Source organism: Arachis ipaensis, chromosome B9 (genome assembly GCF_059453495.1).
Source record: "Arachis ipaensis isolate K30076 ecotype BB chromosome B9, ASM5945349v1, whole genome shotgun sequence".
Lineage (NCBI taxonomy): Eukaryota > Viridiplantae > Streptophyta > Magnoliopsida > Fabales > Fabaceae > Arachis > Arachis ipaensis.
In genome coordinates this window covers 144102796-144123455 of record NC_142444.1, presented here as the reverse complement: position 1 = coordinate 144123455, position 20660 = coordinate 144102796, and the positions used below count along the sequence as shown (strand labels likewise).

At 32.6% G+C, this 20660-nt stretch overlaps 2 protein-coding genes and 1 pseudogene across 2 annotated transcripts; all 3 read left to right on the top strand.

Moving 5' to 3' along the window:
- Window positions 1–231: 231 nt before the first annotated feature.
- LOC107619493 (transcription factor bHLH30) lies at window positions 232–3167 on the top strand. The gene is made up of 2 exons (XM_016321791.3): window positions 232–1176; window positions 2240–3167. The coding sequence occupies exons 1-2, from the start codon at window positions 580–582 to the stop codon at window positions 2750–2752; spliced, it is 1110 nt and encodes a 369-aa protein (XP_016177277.1). The 5' UTR covers window positions 232–579; the 3' UTR covers window positions 2753–3167.
- Window positions 3168–17847: 14680 nt separating this feature from the next.
- LOC148546648 (uncharacterized) lies at window positions 17848–19665 on the top strand (annotated as a pseudogene).
- Window positions 19666–19667: 2 nt separating this feature from the next.
- Window positions 19668–20134, top strand: LOC107616475 (uncharacterized). Its single transcript, XM_016318428.2, has 2 exons — window positions 19668–19889; window positions 19973–20134. Exons 1-2 carry the CDS (start codon window positions 19668–19670, stop codon window positions 20132–20134), a joined length of 384 nt encoding a protein of 127 aa, XP_016173914.2.
- Window positions 20135–20660: the final 526 nt, after the last annotated feature.

Below are 20660 nucleotides of genomic sequence, written 5' to 3'. Positions count from 1 at the left end.
TCGGTATCGTATATTTATATGGTTTATATATATTTGAATAAACAAATATGGTAGGGGATTAATTAATTATTAATTGAATGCCCAAAGCATGATGATGATAGGATTAGAAGGAAGAATTAGAAGAGTATAATGAATGATCACACATGAAAAGGAGGTTTTGTAGTGTCCCACTTTATTTCTTTTTTAATATGTCTCTTAGCTTTTCACTAACCCCCTTGAATACCCTTTTCATTTTTATTCCTTGTGCAAGTGTAAAGCAAAACCTCTCCGAGCTTTTGTTCTTCTTCCAATCCTCCCTTTTTCTTAGTCACATCAGACAAAACCAGAATAAATAATAAAAAAAATTTGTAGACACATCATACAATACAAAACACCTACATTCCTACCTTATAAGCTTCTGACATTTTGAATCTCCATATATACATACATATTTCATTTACTAATTTAATATTAATATTATTATTGTCACTTGCAACAGGCACAGTTGCACAAAGATATTGTTATATAAAGCCTTGGAGTTTGTAATATTATTGTTGAATAGAGTTTTTCAATATATGTATATATATATATGAAAGGGAAATGAAACAGGAGATAGATCATAATCAGCATCAAGGGGAGTGTTCTTATTCTTCATCTTCTTACCAACAAGCCAACTTCTTCAACAATATGATGCATCAACACAACATGATGATGATGAGTAGTGATGACATGATCTTTGGAGGAGGAAGAGGCTTCATCAACAACAACAATATGAACATGATGAACATGAACATGTTGTCTTCTTCTGATCAAATGATGATGCATCAGCAGCAGCAACCATGGTCCATGCCATCAATACAAGAACTACCCTTCAACAACCATGAATCTTCTTCTTCGTTTATTGTGCCTCCACAACAACAACAACAAGCTTCACCATATGCAAGCTTCTTCAACAGTAGAAGGGTTCATCCATCATCATCTTCCATGCAGTTTGCAGCAGCATATCATCATCATCATGAGGGTGCTACTTCATCATTTGATCTGCAAGCTGAACTGAGCAAGATGACTGCTCAGGAAATCATGGAGGCTAAGGCTCTTGCTGCTTCCAAAAGCCACAGTGAAGCTGAGAGGAGGCGTAGAGAGAGGATCAATAATCATCTTTCTAAGCTCAGAAGCTTGTTGCCTAGCACCACCAAAGTAAGTCTTCTTCTTTTCTCTTTCTTCTCTTCTATCAAATCAATTCAATTCTTCCTCTCTAACTTCAATTTCTTAATAATCTGGATTTTAAAACAGATTCATTAAGGGTTTGATATGTGTTTATTTCATTAATTTATAAAAACCATTTCAAGAACTGTTCCAGTATTGTTGTTTCTTAGTCTTTATCTTAACAAACATTCTTATTGTTGTTATTGTTCCTTAATCATTGTCACAAAATTTAGGTATATATATATATATATATAACTATTGTAACACAATAGGTGTGTATTTTAGGATATATTTATTTTGTCAATAAAATAGTATATTTTTGTCAATTTTAAAAATAAAATTGATGGAATTAAAATATCAGAAACTATTTAAAAACACGGAATTGGTTAGTAACTTAACTATAGAGGTAGGCTTTCTGTATGATTGCTCTCTAGTTAATTATGAAGCTAGATGTGTTGTGTTTTGGAGAGTGTCTCTTGTCTTTCTTTGTTGTGTGGTAGTTCCGAGGAAAAGTAATTAAGTAGCTAAGCTAATTAATAGAGTAAAAGAAGAGAGAAAAGGGTAAAGGGAGGTGGTACCGTTAATGTCGCAGGGTTGATACGATAAAGAGGAACCAAGAAGCAGTCTCAAAAAGCTAATAAGCTTCTCTGCTAACTTTGCTGCTTAATGCTAATACAGATTATTGATTAGTCAAACTCACCTTCGAGAATTCAATTGAAAAGCACCCTTGTCAGTCACACACGCTCTCTTCCACATTATATATATGCATCACACTCTTGCTTCCACCACCACTAATATTTCTATCATGCCATAACCTACCAACTTCTCATCACACTATCATCACATTTTAAAGTTGATGTTACCAAATAAATAAAAATATATATGGACTTTCAACTTCTCATATAATGTTTTACACGTTTTATTTAAATTTAAATATAATTAGATAATAATTTAGCTAAATATGTCAAATTGATACGAACATGACTGTACCTAAATTTTTATCTATTACAGTATTCTAGCTTGTATTGATAATTGTATGAAATAATAATTTCAGACAGATAAAGCATCATTGCTAGCAGAAGTGATTCAACATGTGAAGGAACTGAAACGGCAAACATTAATGATCGCAGAGACGAGTTCAGTTCCAACAGAATCCGACGAGCTCACTGTGGACGATGCATCTGATGAAGATGGCAAATTGGTAATTAAAGCCTCTTTGTGCTGCGAAGATAGGTCCGATCTCTTGCCTGAACTCATCAAAACCTTGAAATCAATGAAGCTTCGAACCCTCAAAGCAGATATCACTACACTCGGTGGCCGTGTCAAGAACGTCTTGTTCATCACCGCTGAACAAGATTACTACTCATCATCAACCGCCAATGAGGATCATCATCATCAACATGACCATAATAATAATAATAATAGTTACGAATACTGCATTAGTTCAATACAGGAAGCTTTGAAGGCAGTTATGGAGAAAAGTAATGGCGGTGTTGGGAATGAGCCTGGTTCTTCTTCTGCAAGTGTCAAGAGACAAAGGACTAATATCATATCCTCCATATCTTAGATCCAACGCTTTTATATTGCGGTTGCCATTTTACTGCATTTGCAAGATTGCAACGGTTATTTATTAGGTGAAAATTCATGTGCAGTTGTATTCATATGAATTTGATAGCTAAAAATAAATTTCAGCTATCAACTTTAGGTGAAAATAATTGTACTTGAATTTTCACTTGTTTATTAACTAAAGTTGAAGGTCTTTATAAAATTTTAGCGGATTAAAGGCCTAGTTTAGTTTGTTGTTATATATTTTTATATATCTTTTGATTTGAATTATATTATTTATATTGTAATCTTTTGTTTTTGGGGGGTGTTTTTTTCATGGTGTGCTGAGAAATGTGATCACTACTACTACAATGTATGTTGTTGTGTCCTCTATATATCAATATCATCATATATTTGAAGGAATGAGTTAATGATAATATGATGTGTATGTTTAGTATTTAGTGTTTTGTGTATGTGTAATGGTTGACAGCTTATATATACATTATGAGTGGTTGGATACAATGGATAGTGGGAAGAGAAACCTTCATGCATGTGCTTTGCTGTTGCATTTTTTTCTGGATTTCTAAATTATTGGTGACGATGTGAAGAGACTATTAGTGGTTAACATACATACATATATAGAACAATTTTTTATTTAAAAAATATTTATAAGTTTAAAACGATTATTTTATTTCTTTAAAAATATATATAATTAACTTTTTGAGTGTATGATTAAAATTAAAGTATCATCGGAATAACTAATTAACTTTTCATATGTAATTGTTTACAAAAATTATGTTTTCTATGTAACGATAACATCTAATTTTTTTTTTTTTTACCAAAGATATAAGACTCGAACCCGCAACATCTTAATTGAATATGGGAAGACTATGCCATTTGAGCTATTATTCATTGACAACAATAACATCTAATTAAATGTTAATATAAAAGATATTATATTAAAAGTGCATAAAATTAAGTTTTTTATACGATTAAAATTTAGCAAATTTAAGCTAAAAAATAGTTTTCAATAAAAAGCACCTTTTTAAAGTTCATGATTATTGATTATTTCAGAATTATTATATTTTTACGTAGCCAGTTGTTGACCATCATCCTAAGTATTATTACAAAGTATAAACGATCATTTCGTCTTTAATTTTTCTTATTAATTTTCTTGTATAAAATATATGCGTTTCTTTAAACAATTTAAACATAAATTAATTTTTTATATTTATTATAAGAAATAATCTTTATAAAATTAAGTAGATACTAGTAAACTAACTTTAATCTTCTAACAATTTAAATATAAATTAATAAATACTAAATAAAATAAATTTTAATTATTTTTGACTAATTTTTTTGTTATCAAATATTTGTGATATATACGGATATACAGGATATATAACTAAGGATAAATTGAACTATATATGGGTACAACTTTAACATTTTGTCTTTTATTATATAAATTTAATTTTAATATATTAATAGTATAAAAAAATTTTAAATAGTTATTCAATTATTTATTATGATGTCAATAAAAATAATTAATTTTTAAATTATTATTTAAAAATTATTTAGGATGTTCATATAAATTTTTTTCATACGTTATTATTAGTGCATTAAAATTAATTAACTCTTATTATATTTTACAATAACGAATATGAATTTCATCATTAATACGTTATTGTAATTCATCTATATACAAGCAGTGATACTAATAATTTGAGGTAAGACGGTTTACAATATAACGTGCATGTGATAAATGTGCACACTACTTATACAAGAATATAATTTTTCATATTTAATATGCGGTAGAATAAGTTTTATTTTTACTTTTCATGGTATACATGAAGTATTTCATTTGAGGCTAGTTTAAGAATTTTCTTAGAAATATACTTTTAGTGTTTTTAGATCAAGTTTTTCTCAATCTTATATATAAAAATTAAAAGAGTACACTAATTAAAGATTACGAGAAAATAATGCTATACACATACATGCAAGCTTTGTAAATCCAAACGTAATTACTGTTCGAAATAAGTAGTATGACCACACTTTAGTGTGTGTTTGGATTACAGTTTTACGGAAGTTTGCATAAAATTAATTTTGAAAACTTGATTTTGATAAAAAGTAAATTTGTGTTAAAGTGATTTATGTTTGGTAATTTTTGTATCAAAATTGATTATAGTAAAATAAATGTTGTTTGGCTTATACCATTCAAAATCACTGTTAGATAAAAAATTACTAAAATAGACCTCAACTTAAATAATTTTTTTTATATTATCCTATCATTCTAATTTAGATATTTAAATAGATCTTATTAATTAATTTTATAATAAAATTAATATTTACTTACTAAAATAAAAATAACATATAAAAATAGATAAAATATATTTTTAAATAAAAATAAAACAATATAAATTATATATATATATATATATATATATATATATATATATATAAAAGAATATTTAATCAAATATGTTACATTTTTTTAAGTATTAACTAAGAATGTTACTTTAATATTTTTTACATCGTACTTTTATTCTATTACTCTCAATAATCTTATTCTTAATATTAATTTGGAATCCAACATTTATGATTTTATTATTATCTATGATTAATTTTTTATTTAATTTATTTTTTTAATAGAATCATAATCTATGTTATAAAAAATTACACTAAAACATAGTATATGAGAATTACAATTATAACAGAGAGTACTAAAAATAATAAAAAAATTAAATATTTACTTTATAGTAATTGAAACAAATCTAAAAATTTTTTATGATCTTTTTATATAGTATATTTTTAGTATTTTTAGTATTCTTTTTTTAGTATGCTATAATTTTTTATTATTATTATTATTTATAGTTAATTTTTTGTTTAATTTACTTTACCTAATAGAATTAATAATCATATTATAAAAAGATAATAACAAACATTATACACAAAAATTACAATTATAAAAGTGTATAATATCAAATAAACAGTTGAAAAAAATAAAAATAATAAATAATAAAAAATATAGCTCATATAAATAGAAATAACAAGAATTTTATAAATAATATAATATACATGAAGGATAAAGTTGGTAAAAGATAAATAAATGGTTAGTATCCATGGCTAAAAGCTCATTAGGAAAACGCAGAAGCTAAAAATAGTTGTTTCTTGTAAACGTTGGTTTTGGTAGCAAAATCACTTCTGCGTTCATGAAAAAAAATTTGCCAAACCAAAAGTTGAAGCTTTCAAGAAATCTAAACGTGCTTCTTCTCTTCCAACGAGTTTCCCAAACACACCCTTAATCAATCATGTGTTAAATAATTTATTATTATTATTATATTAAAATGTTAATATAATAAGGTCCATGATTAAATTTAGAGATTTATCATTATGATAGTGATAATAATATTACGAGATAAATCTTTTATAATTTAATTTAAATTGTTCTTGGTTATAGAATTATTAAAAAGGACATTATAATCCGCAAAGATATATATATATATATATATATATATATATATATATATATATATATATATATATATGTCTTGATTAAATGGAGATTAATAGATCTCTTTTATTAAATTATATATATAGATTGTGTATATAGAGATATGACCATTGAACTGACTCAATTTGAGAATTTTTAATAGTTATAATTACCGCATATTTGTCAATAGGATATTTTCAAGATGAACATAGTAATAGAGTTTCTTTTGACCTGTGCCTATCATAGTAATTAATAATGTATTTATTATACTTTGATTCTGGATACATAATACCCTAGGGTGCTAGTTGAATGGATATTGGGTATGATTTAAATACTTGTAGAATTAATGATTAGTCAATAAGGAATCCATCAACTCTCGGTAAAGAGTTTGAGCTCTATGATTATAATGACTGATGAGATGAATAAAACATTGACCAAGGAAATTGAATGAATAAAGAAATGAGTTTCTTAGGTTATTCACAGTTGATTATAATAATAGTAACAAGTTAGAGTTTGATAATGACAATTAAACCATACTCTAAGGGTTAACCAAGAGTCGAAAAAGATGGAAGGAATTATACTTTATTCTTCTGAGGTTCTTAGTAAAAATATATTATTTCATACTATCGGGTCGTTGAGGAGTGTTGCTAGACGACAACCTTGATTAGTAAATTTAGTATGACTAATTTACTACACGCTTAGTATTGAACCTATGGAGTCACACACTAACGAGTGTTCTAATCTTTGTTGTAGAATTATTTAATTATTATTTTAATTTGATCAAATAAATAATTATATTAATTCAAATAGAATATTATTGTATTCTTTGCTAGCACCAAGAATATAATAATAATATGATAATTGAGAATATTAAATGAGATTTGAGAATAATTAGTTATTCTATTTCTGAATTTGAATTATAAATTTGGATAAGATCCAAATCGATTATGTTTTAAATTGCTATGATATGATTCATAAAATTTGAAGGATTCAGATTTGGAATTTCAAAATATGATTCAAATTTGAATTGAGAATCAAATTTAAAATCAATAACAAATATTATATATATGTATGCCAAGAGTAGTAGAGGAAAAGTGAGAGAATAATAAGAGTTTTATTCCTTTACTTCTACATACAAAAATGTATGTGAGCCTAATTCTTGGAGAAGAATTTTATGGTGTGTAAAAAGTTGCAAAGAGATTCTCAATTTAGATCACATATCCATTGGTCAAAGAGTTGATAGCAACGGTTAGCCTCGGTGTGGATACACATAGCGCCTTCGTACCATCGAAGGAGAAAAAGATTTTTACTAGCGTATACAGGTATTTAGATCTGATCTATATATTTTATATTATTGGAATAAAGTTTAAACACAAAATAGATCTTTAGGATTATCTTCTTTTCTTCCGCTGCGTGTTATGAATACATGGTAATTCTTCAGTGATATCAGAGCCAGGTTTTTTGTGTTTAAATTTTTATTCCTATTTTCTTAAAGTTTGTGAATTAATAGGATTAATTCAAATTGTTTTTTAAGCATGTGATGTATTTATTTCCATTGAGATGATTTTTTAATAAATTAATAGTTATTTTTTTAATTATTTAATTATGATTAAATTATCATTTTTTAATATAAAAGTTATATTTATAATCAAATATTTGATTTGATTTGATTTATTTATTAAATTTTATGATTTTGATCACAATAAAAGGAATAAGATGTAAAATATCTTTTGTTTGTTTCTGATATATATAAGTATATATATAAAGGTCAATTTTGATTTGATAATTTTTTAAGGCTAAACGTTAGTACATGAAAAATCAAATTTTGATTTGATTAATGTTTTTTGAACACTATTGTAACAACTCAACTTTCAATACGTCATGATCGTACTAAAAGTAAGGCGTTACTAACCTATTTTCCTTATTAGTTATTTAATATTGAGTGTAATACCCTAATGTTTTTAAACTGAGTTAAGCTTTACCTGGATTATATTTAGTAGCTGATATTCAAAATCTTGCGAAAATTTTAAAGTAATATAAAATCTTTTTATAAAATAATTTACATGTGTAAAAATATTGAATAACTAGTTTTTGTTAGAATAGTTATTAGTTGAAAAATATAAGTGGATCTGGAAATACTAACATGAAAAACAGGCATGCTAAACTATGAAGGCATAACAATAACAAGCTTTACTCATACCAAATAATTATAACAAGAAACATCATAGTTACAATTTACAATCACTCAATAAAAATAAAACAAGACACACCGAAAATCCTAATTCTCTTAATTTGTATAACTATGGCTAAAACAATCACATATTCTTCCTTCTTAAGGTAAACACTTAATGTTTTATATCTATGTTCTCGATAGCTTGCTCCCACTGGTGCACTTGTCTTTTCACCTCAACTGAGCAGTGTATTACTTTGTACTGCATCGTTCCTGAAGATGGTATGGAGAGAGGGGTGAAAAACAAAAGTTTCTCAGTAATTTATCTATATGGTGTCATCGTATTCATCCCCAGCCACTCCAGTTTTAAAATAAAAACAGTGATAATGTAATGTTGTTTAATTATTATTTTCAAAAGTCTTTATTAGTCGGAGTGGTGTGACTTTTAGATACTTCTCATTTACCTATGTTATGACATGTGTGATGCATACAAAATGGCTATAGTGTTAAAACATATAAAGGTAAACTCATAAATCTTGGTATGATGTTCTCATAGGCCATAAAGCAAGGCAAAATAAATAATAAATAAGAGAAGAATAGTAACATTGTCATAGATAAGTCAAACAGAATAAATCTGAATAAAATAAAGATCTTAAACAATATCATATATCATACAAAAGGAACTTTGAATAAAGAAGGATCTTTGAATGCAATAATAAACATAATCATAAATAAAAAAAAGGATAAAAGAAGAATAACCATGATCACACTTTTTATTGCACTTTTCATTACTTTTTCTCGTAACTTTTATGGAAGGTATTAAGCTCAAACCGGTATAAAAAGTGGGAGTCCCCTTCCCTTACCGAAGGTTCTTATCTCAAACATTTTGGCGATCACCTTCCCTTACCAAAGGATCATCTCGATCGATCACCCTCTCTTACCGATGGATCATCTCGATATCTTGTCTTTGGGGGTCACCTTCCCTTACCGAAAGATCATTCCTTCAATTCAATTTACAATCAAGGTTATTTAGACATACACAAGAGGGAAGTTATGACAACCAAGATATATTATTATAAAATTGATGGGAGTCCCCTTCCGTTATCGAAAGTTTCCAAAAGTTTGCCGATCACCTTCCCTTACCGAAAGATCATTCTCTCAGTTCTTTAATACACATAAGATTGTTATTATAATTCATAATACGTATGAAGGAAAGAGACATTATATCATGACATTTAATGCTAACATCTATATATGACATATAAAAATTAGCATAAAATCCCCTATCTTGAGTAAAGTTTCGATAGGTATTCTGATGCAAATATATGCGATTTGTTAGTGAAGAGAGACTTGTTCCATAGCTAGACTTTGTGTATACTAGAATGTTTTGTATAGAAAAAGGAAATAGAGTAAGAAAGGAAGGATTAAATAGCTCTCAGGTATGTGCAGATTATGTTAAGAGGCATTTAGGTGAAATCTTCAATCTGAATCGTCACTTTGGGAACCCTATAATGTTTTCTACGTTTGGAATTTGGAAATAGCTATTAGAGACAAATTTATAGAGAATTGAATTAGCTTTAAAAAAAATCTTAAATAAAGTCAATTGAACAACCACAGCTTGAGATATTCTAGAAATACTGTTAGTATATTAGGCTGGCTGATAAGAGCGTGGTTTTCTACTATGAACTTGTAACTGATTTATCTACCTAATTTAATTTGAATTTGATTTTATACTGAACTTGCACAATAGAGCTAGTATTCTTATATTTTCATATAACTAAATATCATTCAAATCTAATAAATGTAGAATTAATTATGACTATATTTTAAAAGGTTGTTTATTGTCGGTTAGAGATTTACTACCACTAATACTTTCATATGTTTAAATTTTAAATTCAAATCTTAAATCATTACCATTTTAATTAATTAATTAGTTATTAAAAAAATGACTTGATTCAAAAAGTTGGGATGTTACATTGAGCTTTTAGTTCGAAATCGTATTGCAATCTTTAATAAAATGCCAGATAATTATTTTCAACTCACTAAAAATCATATATCAAACATCACCAAGTAATAATAATCACATAATTACTAATAATAATAAATCTTATACAAGTAAATTAAAATAAAATTCAGATACAACACATATCCCTTTGTATAAAATAAAAATCTTAAGCAACAAGTGAGGGAACTCTATGAAAATAACTTAACTCATAAATAAAGTCAATAATCACCCTCAGTTTCAAACTGAGTCTTCAAACCTGTATCACTGAAAGAGTAGAAGATATTGGGATGAGAACAAACCACAGGTTCTTAGTAGGGATGGGAATACCATCAAAATAAAGAAATACTTGCAAATAGAATTAATTCCATTATAAAATAATTTTTTTTGAAGTAATCTTTTGAAAAAGTTTGGTGAAAAACTTACTTTAAAAGGTATTTAAAGAAATTCCTTTAACTTACAAATTAGTAAGATGAATAGTTTAATGAAACAAAAAGGACCAAAGACGTGCCTAGTGACTTCCTACCCAACTCACCTCGCTCACTCCTATCCAAATAATATATACATTAGAATACTCAATCAACACCTAGTCAACTTGCCTCAACCTTCATTACCACATACCAGAAACCATCCTCATCACGCCTCCACTAAAAAGGGTCTCTCAGATAAACATACACATACAAAACAAACAAAGAAATCACAGATAGGATTCAAGTACAGCAAGTAAAACAAGTAGCAGATGAACATGGCTAAGTAGTTAAGCAAATAAAAACAAATACACACTCAATCAAAACATACAAATGCATATGATGCATGTCTGTCCTGTGGCTAATGAACTTATCTGTCGGTTATACAGCCAAACCGACATGTCCTGGTAGCTAACCATTGCACAATCCCTCGATGCACATCCCCATGAGTCTATGTATAGCTTTTTCTCATATATATATATATATAAAATCGCTCAATGGGGGTACCATTCCCGGGAATTTATATGCTCCCGGTCACCCTTACGTCGTAGGGTCAACAGAATATCGAGTCTCAACCTGGAACACGTGGTGGCAAGCCACGGTACTTTATCCAAGAAAACTTGTATCTCAGATAATTTAGATAAATAAGCCATATGAATATTTCAATCATAATTCATCAATATCCACATCATTCTCAATCATGTCTCATTCATCACGAATCTTGTCATCAATATCATAACCTACGTCATCAATCACAGTCATCACCCTACATCACTATAATTAACCAGAATCATCACCGGATCTCACACAACTCAATTTTCACTAAATCACACCTGACACCTCAATTTCAAAGACAACCTTCAAACAACTCACTAAACTCGCCTCCAAATCAACAGCACACATTTTTCATCATATTCCTTAAAATAACTTTCTTCTTTTAACTCTTATGTTCAATTTTATTAAAAATATTAAACCCACTTTTCTATTCCCAAATCCTTGAATTTATACTCAATTTCCTACTTTAAAGTCTTTGGCTAGTTAATCAAATCTCTTCTCATTATTAGAAATCAAATGAGTTTAAAACTACAAGTTAACAAAATTATAAGAATCTGATTTTCTTTAATAATCTTTAAAAACATTCAAAACATACTTCTTTTATTAAAGCTACTTAAATCAAAATCGTTTTCAAAATCACAACTAAAACTTCTTCAAAATTTTTAGAAAAATTCCGGCAGCACCTCCCCTAAAAACTGGAGTTTGCCACCCATTACGGGTCCCCTATTTTCAACTTCGACTCAATCAAAACCAACATTTCAAATTAACATTTTCAAATCCATCTTTCATAATCAATCAGAACCAATTTCAAACAAAGATTCAAAATCAATATATTCAATCATTTTTGCCAGAAACTCATAAAAAAATTGACAAATCAATAATCAATTTCGCCACAACTTCAATCACAACAGAAAATCATTTCAAGCACAGAAATTAATTCACTTGCATCAATTCACTAAACTCATCAGGTATTCAACCCCAAAATATTTTAACTTTAAAACGATCCCCTACCTCAGTTAGCCGAGTCCGCATAACTTATCATGACAATTCCTTTTCCTTTTAATTCATGGCAATAGCGACAGCATTAACCCAACGAAAATAGCAACAACTCTGACACCTCTTATAGCGACCGCGTTATTACAAATTGCAATTACAGTAGCTAAAACAGCTTCAAGAAACCCAGACAAGGACATATACAAAAATCGAATAAGAAATAAGCATGGCAAAGACAGTAAAACATGTAAATGACCTAGAATCGAAAAAGATATCCGACCAGAATCATTAGGAACAGCTCCCGTGTCGGCTCCTAGCGGCAGAAAAACAGAAATTAGACCCGGACATCCGTCCTAGCAGCAGTAGCTTCACTCCAAGTGATTAAGGCAGCGGAGACACCAACAATAATAACAAACAAGGAGCAGAACAAATTTTCAAGAAAGGAAGTAGAGTTACCAGTAAATATGGCCCGCTTTCGGCGACGGCGTCGGCAGTGGCGAAGCTCCCACGAAGCTCCCTATCCTCTATCTCGTGCGTCTTGTTCCTCATAGTGACGGTGGCCTAGCAGCAACGGTGGTAGGACGCTGATGAGCGGATAATTTATACACTTTTTGGCATTATTTTTAGTATGTTTTTAGTATATTTTAGTTAGTTTTTATTATGTTTTTATTAGTTTTTAAATAAAAATCACAATTCTGGACTTTACTATGAGTTTGTGTGTTTTTCTGTGATTTCAGGTATTTTCTGGCTGAAATTGAGGGACCTGAGCAAAAATCTGATTCAGAGGCTAAAAAAGGACTGCAGATGCTATTGGATTTTGACCTCTCTGCACTCAAAGTAGATTTTCTGGAGTTAAAGAAGCCCAATTGGCGCGCTCTCAATTGCGTTGGAAAGTAGACATTCTGAGCTTTCCAGCAATATATAATAGTCCATACTTTGCCCGAAATTTGATGGCCCAAACAGGCGTTCCAAGTCAGCTCAAGAATTCTAGCGTTTAACGCTGGAACTGGCACAAAAGCTGGCGTTTAACTCCAAAAAAAGTCTCTACACATGGAAGCTTCAATGCTCAGCCCAAGCACACACCAAGTGGGCCCGGAAGAAGATTTCTGCATTAATTACTGATTTCTGTAAACCCTAGGCTACTAGTTCTCTATAAATAGGACCTTATACTATTGTATTTTTAATCTTTGATAAGTCTTATGCTATCTTAGACACGTTTGAAGGCTGGCTATTCGGCCATGCCTAGACCTTGTTCTTATGTATTTTTAACGGTGGAGTTTCTACACACCATAGATTAAGGTGTGGAGCTCTGCTGTTCTTCATGAATTAATACAAAGTACTATTATTTTTCTATTCAACTCAAGTCTATTTCTTCTCCAAGATATTCATTCACACCCAAGAACATGATGAATGTGATGATTATGTGACACTTATCACCATTCTCACCTATGAACGCGTGACTGACAACCACTTCCGTTCTACATGCAAACAAGCTTGAATGTGTATCTCTTGGGTTTCTAATCTCAGATTGGAACCTTCGTGGTATAGGCTAGAATTATTGGCGGCCATTCCTGAGATCCAGAACATCTAAACCTTGTTTGTGGTATTCTGAGTAGGATCTGGGAAGGGATGACTGTGACGAGCTTCAAACTCGCAATTGTTGGGCGTGTGACAAATGCAAAAGGATCAATGGATCCTATTTCAACATGATCGAGAACCGACAGATGATTAGCCGTGTGGTGACAGTGCATTTGGAATGTTTTCACTGAGAGGACGGGAACGAAGTAGCCATTGACAACGGTGATTCCCAACATAAAGCTTGCCATGGAAAGGAGTATGAATGATTGGAAGAAGGCAATAGGAAAGCAGAGGTTCAGGAGGAACAAAGCATCTTTATACGCTTATCTGAAATTCCAACCAAAGAATTACATAAGTATCTCTATCTTTATTTTATGTTTTATTTATCTTTTAATTATCAATTCTCCATCACCATTTGAATCTGCCTGACTGAGATTTACAAGATGACCATAGCTTGCTTCAAGCCGATAGTCTCCGTGGGATCGACCCTTACTCACGTAAGGTTTATTACTTGGACGACCCAGTGCACTTGCTGGTTAGTTGTGCGAAATTGTGATTCACGTTTAAGAGCTCCAAGTCCTTTGGCGCCATTGTTGATGATCACAATTTCGTGCACCAAACGCGGCGGCTCGGAACGGCGACACCGCTCACAACGATGACGGCGGTGGGCTTGCGGCTCTACACGGCGGCGACAGAGGCAGCTTCCTCTCCTTCTTGTTGCGGTTCCGTTCGCGAGTCTCTTTCTCACTACTCTAAGAACTAACGTATTACTTGTCGTGTCTAAGATCGCACGTGGCATTAAAATAAATCTCGAATTTACTCAGAAGGACACAAGATTTTAGAAGGAAATGACAAGCGACAAAGACAGTAATCATAAAAATTTGAAAGAACTAATGAAATTACAATTAAACATGGATGCACAAGCAATGAGGAGTGCTGAAAAGGAGTCAATTGGTAACTACAAGGATAAATCTTGAATCAGAAAAATTTCAATAGGATCAATAAGAAGAAAAATAGCGTATTAGTTTGAAACAAATTCAAGCTGAGTCAAAGAAGTATGAGATTTTACAAAAGAGAAATTATCAAAACCAATAGTAACGCAACGCAGCGGATCAACTTCAAATTATTACACGAATTTCATAGTTCGTGGAGGAATATGAGATCAGCAACTGTGTTGCAAGAGTTTTTAACATAGTTGAAAATGTAAATAGATCAAGATATGCGTAAGGTACAGATTGTGAAACAAAGAAATATAAACTACATTTCAAGAAAATGAAAAGGTTAAACGATACTTCAAATTACACGTCACGATTAGAATGTATAAGCCAATACTGCCTAACTAAAAGGAGAACTTAACATTTTCAAAGATTTAAGAATCCGTGTCATACCCAAAACAATTTTCAAAGAGATAAGCGTAAGTATGTTCAATGAGATGCAAATCTCAGTAAGAGAAGAATAAGCGACAAAGATAAGATTCACATGAATTCAGAAGAAGGCGTAGGATTATAACTAAGCAACGATGTATATGCACGAGAAAATGTTCCAAAAAGTGTCATTTCGCATCTTAACAAGAAATATTGAATCTAGGAACTCTATAAGGAACAAGAAAAGGATAGCAGTAAATTAGATCAAAATAAGCTAAAACCAAATCAGAGGAGCACAAAGTTCACCAGTATATGAAAGAATGGTTCAAGTTACCAATAAACAATAATGGTAAAAAAGTTATGAAGTATGCCAGAAAGAAGAATCAAAATACAAATAGAAAAGAATTTTGATTTCAAAGAACTCCAATAGTAACTATAAAGGAAAACAAGGCAATTATATATTTATGAAGTTCAAGAGAGTCAATAAAAATGTAAATATTGCGTCTTGTTAAAACAGATTCAAGTCGAATTAGATTATGCAAGATTTGTGAAATGAAAATTAGTTAGACTAAGGATAAAATATTTTCTCAAAAATCTTGAAAGATGCTTTAGGTACATAATCAAATAAGAATTTGCATAAAAACAACAGCGAGGTTGATAGGAAATCAAGTTATAATCTTAAGAAGGAATTTGAATCTAAGAATTTTGGTAAGAACAATAAAAAAGAAGAACAATGCACTCTTTTGAATCGAATTTAAGCTGGGTCGAAAAGAATACTAAAAATCGATGGTAGTGTTAACAAGGAATGGATAAAATCAAGAAGGAATGAATTCACTTTCTCAAAAGAAATATAAAAGTATTGCATCCAAACAACTCAAATTAAAATTAGATATGCAAAGTTTATAAGATAGAACTCAATTGAGCTACGAGCAAAAATATTTTCTCAAAATCTTAAAAAATACTCGGGTGCAAAATCACATAAGAATATGTAAAAAAAAAAAAGAGTAAAATACCAATTATGCCCCCGAATTTGTAAAACGCTGACAAAAATAACCCTAATATTTGATAACAACAATCATACCCTCGAACAATTTAAAAACGCTACAAAACTGACTAACCGTGAGGAGAACCCTTCTCCGTTTAACGGAGCTTGGTGATGTGGCAAACGAAAATCCAACGTAGCCTCCGTATTAGGATCTCAATCCCTTATCTCCCTATATCCCTAATTTATGAAACCCTAATTGCCCAATTCAAATGAAATTACTAAATTAACCTTTAGTGAAAGACCATATTTAACTAAGACTATGTTGGACGCGCGAAAGTGAAGAGTTTCTTGGTGGTGGTCTTTACTTGTCTTCGTCACTTGTCGCTTTATATCCGTCTGTTGGATTTGGTAACGTCACATGCAGTGTCACATTTGGCGTTGATACGGAGTGAAGAAGTCGCCATGGAACAACCAAGGTTTTGGTAAGCATTTTATGTTTCCGTTGTTTTTATTATCAGTTGTTTGGGGTTTGAATATGGAGGTATGATGATGGTGTTTTGATGTGTTGTGTTAGCTGATTATGACTTTTGTGATTATTTTTGTCAGATGGCTATGCATATCACATTTGTTTATCACCATCAGGGTTGGTTAGAGAAAGATGCGGATGGTGTGCTGAAGTATAATGGTGGTTCAGTGAGTATCATCGAGAGGGTGCACGTTGATACATGTAATCTATTCCTTGTGGAAGGCTTGTTTCTAGATTTAGGTTATACTAGGTATAATGAAGTTTATTGGTTGGAGCCAGGGAAGGATTTAGCTAATGGGTTACGGGTGCTCAGGAGGGATGCCGATGTGGTTAAGTTGTGTGATGCTGCATTGAGGAATGAAAATAGGGTCCACTTGTATTTTGAGCATCCAGTTGATGCGGATCCAGAGTATGTTGATGAGGCTGAGGTTATCGGTAATGAAGAAGTTGAGATTCCTCGTTTAGAAGATCAGGAAAATCAGCACCAGGAACCCCAACAAAATGAAGAGGATGAAGGATATGAAAAGACAGAAGTAGAAGGAGATCCTTCAGAAAATGAAGCAAATTATCAAGATGATCCCCCACAACACGAGGAGCAAGAGTAAGAAGAGGATGAACCAACGTTGAACAAAGGGGGGTATGATGCTGCGTTGCCAGATGAGGCTGCTACTGAAAAGCTTTCTAATCAAACTCAGGCTACAACAACTAAAAATGAGGCCCCCAATTTAGGAGACAACCATCAGACACATGTTGAAGACCAGGAGGGGCAACGTAATCCTGAAGAAGCTGATGGCAGGGGAAGAAAACGCAGGAAGAAACATGCGAGGCCCCAACCATCTGGTAGAGCTCAACCTGCACAACAAAATAATTGTGATGCACATGCTGGTAAGCATATGAATTGTAGATCCTAGTAGTAATATTGTTTATTGTTGGGATTGTGTTTTACTTATCATAAGTTGTTTATTAATTAATAACCTAATCATATGAATGCGTAATGTTGTAAAATTAGATGAGGATGCATGTTGTGGGGTTCAAGGCCGGAGGAATCATCGAAGACCCCGTCCATCCGGACAGAGGATTCTGCCACCTAGGGAAGAGAATCAGGCTCCAAGGGTGGTTGTTCCTAACCCACATGACCATGATGAAAAGCCCATTGAGTATCAGTATCATTCTAAAGAGCTGCACACCCCACCCGGTTCTGATTCTGAGGATGAAAAATCGGTATTCCCTCAGCATAATCCTGATACAAAATTTGGCAAAATTAGACTGGTGTTAGGAATGGAGTTTGGCATGATGCGGCAGTTTAAGGATGCAGTCAGGAAGTACAATATTTAGCTGGGCAGAGAAGCCTTTTTTCTCAAGGTTGAACCACATAGGTGCAGCGTCATCTGTTACAACGAAAATTGTCCATGGGAAGTTTACTGTGCAAGGAGAAACCAGCCACCTAGTTACCAAATCAAAACATTGGTCGATGAGCACACATGTCCAAGGAGTAACAAAAGCAGGTCAGTCACTTGTAAATGGGTTTCGAAGGAGTTGATTAGCAAGATTAGGGTGTGTCCTAACTTGTCTCATAGAGAGGCTCGAGATATGTTCAAGGTTGAGTTTTATATATGTGTCGGAGAGAGAATGATGTTTAGGGCAATGGAGAAGGCTAAGGATGTCATTGAGGCCACAGAAAGGGAACAATATTTGAAGTTAAGGACTTACTTGAATGAGCTCCGTAAGGCCAACCCAGGATCCACTTGCTGTATGAGCACAACCCCACAACAAGAAAGGTTGCCTAAGTTTAGAAGTCTTTACATCTGTCTAGATGCCTGCAAACGGGGATTCAAGCAAGGATGTAAGCCTTTCCTATGCCTTGATGGAGCATTTTTGAAGGGTTATTTTGGGGGGCAGCTGCTGACAGTCGTTGCTCAGGATGCCAACAATCATCTATTCCCAGTTGCATATGGAGTAGTTGATGCAGAAACAAAGAATAATTGGAAAGAATTTCTAGAGTATTTGTTGGAGGATATCGGAGATCACAGGCAATTTGATTGGCACTTTATGTCTGACAAACAGAAGGTAACTTGTCTGTAACTTGTGTCTTCAATTATCTTATAGTATATGATGACCAACTTAGTTATAGACAGGGGCTGATTCCTGCTCTACAAGAAGTTATGCCAGGGGTTAATCACAGGTTTTGTACTATGCATATGTGGAGGAATTTCAACAAGCGCTGGAAAGACCTAGAGCTTAAACAGTTGCTATTTCAATGTGCAAGGGCATTGACTGACCAGGAATTTAATGAAGGTATGGATGCTATCAAGAGAATTAATACTTCTGCATGGAAATATCTGTCGAAGTATGAGCAAGAAACTTGGTCAAGATCAAGATTCTCTACTTGGCCTAAAGTGGATAACATAACCAATAACAACGCTGAGTCACTTAATGCAACCATGGTGGGGCTAAGAGGCAAGAGCATCATTATCATGCTAGAGGAGATTAGATATTACCTCATGAAGACTATGGCAACACATAAAGATGCACTAATGGCCTACACGGGAAAATTGGCTCCTATCCAAATGAGCAGATTGGAGAAGGAAAAGAAGGAAGGAAATTACTGGGAAGCTCAATGGGTGGGAGACGATGACCACAATGTCTTTGAAGTTAGAAGGCATGGTCGAATAGTTCGAGTCAACACTGAGGACAGGACTTGCACTTGTAGAAAGTGGCAACTGACAGGTCTGCCGTGCTGTCATGGAGTTGCTGCAATTCAAAGAAAAAATCATCGACCAGAGGATTATACCCACCATTGGCTGACCATGGAGGCATACAACAGAACATATCAATTTCACATCAACACTGTCCCTAGTCAAGAGTTTTGGGCTGATGCAGAGGGCCTGCCGTGTCTCCCTCCACCTTATAAGAGGCCAATAGAAAGGCCTACAAAGAAGAGAGCACGACATGAATCAGAGAGTCATAGTGGGAGCCAGTACAAACTCAAGAGGAGCTATGGAAAAACAAGCTGTAAATATTGCAAAAAGGTAAATAAAAACTCACTTGTTCCACAACTCTTGCTGTTGACTGTTCTTTTCTGTTGATGCTTGGAATTATGTTGTCTTCGTAGGTGGGACACAACTCCAGGACCTGTCTGGATAAGAATCATGTTGCACATGGGGAAGATGCAGATGCACAAGAAGCACCTCAAGGAGGTCAGCCAGTAACAGGAGGAGTTGTGCCACCCAGGGGCTTACAAGACATGTCAGACTCAGAGCAGGAGATGTATTGAGAGGAAACCATGGATGCAGTCGAAGAGGAGCTCACACAAGGCCATCCACAATCTGAAGCTGATGAAGAGGTAGCACATTTTTCAATAATTGCTGTTTACACTAACTTTAGATGTATTAATTAGAGTTAATTTATTGTAGGCCAACATGAACACATCCAGTTCAACTAGTCATGCTGAAACAAGGAGATCTGCTAGATCCAACCTTGCAAGGAGAGCACCAAGATCTACTAAGAGTGCTACAACAACTCCTAAAGCTCCCTCCAACACTGCTGTGGCTGCTGCAGCATCTATTAGCAGGGAAAGAATCAGGGTAAAGATACCTATTATGAGACCCTCCTTAGCCCAACCGCATCTGAGGCCCACAGCTATAGCTCCAACAGCCCAACACCATGTTAGGCCCACAGCTCCAGGCTCACAAGCCACTCCAAGGCCCAACCCACCATTTAGGCCCCACAAACAAAGCCCCCTGCACCTGCTACAAATGTTGCTATTGGTTCAGGAGTTCCAAACTCCACAAGGACTCCAC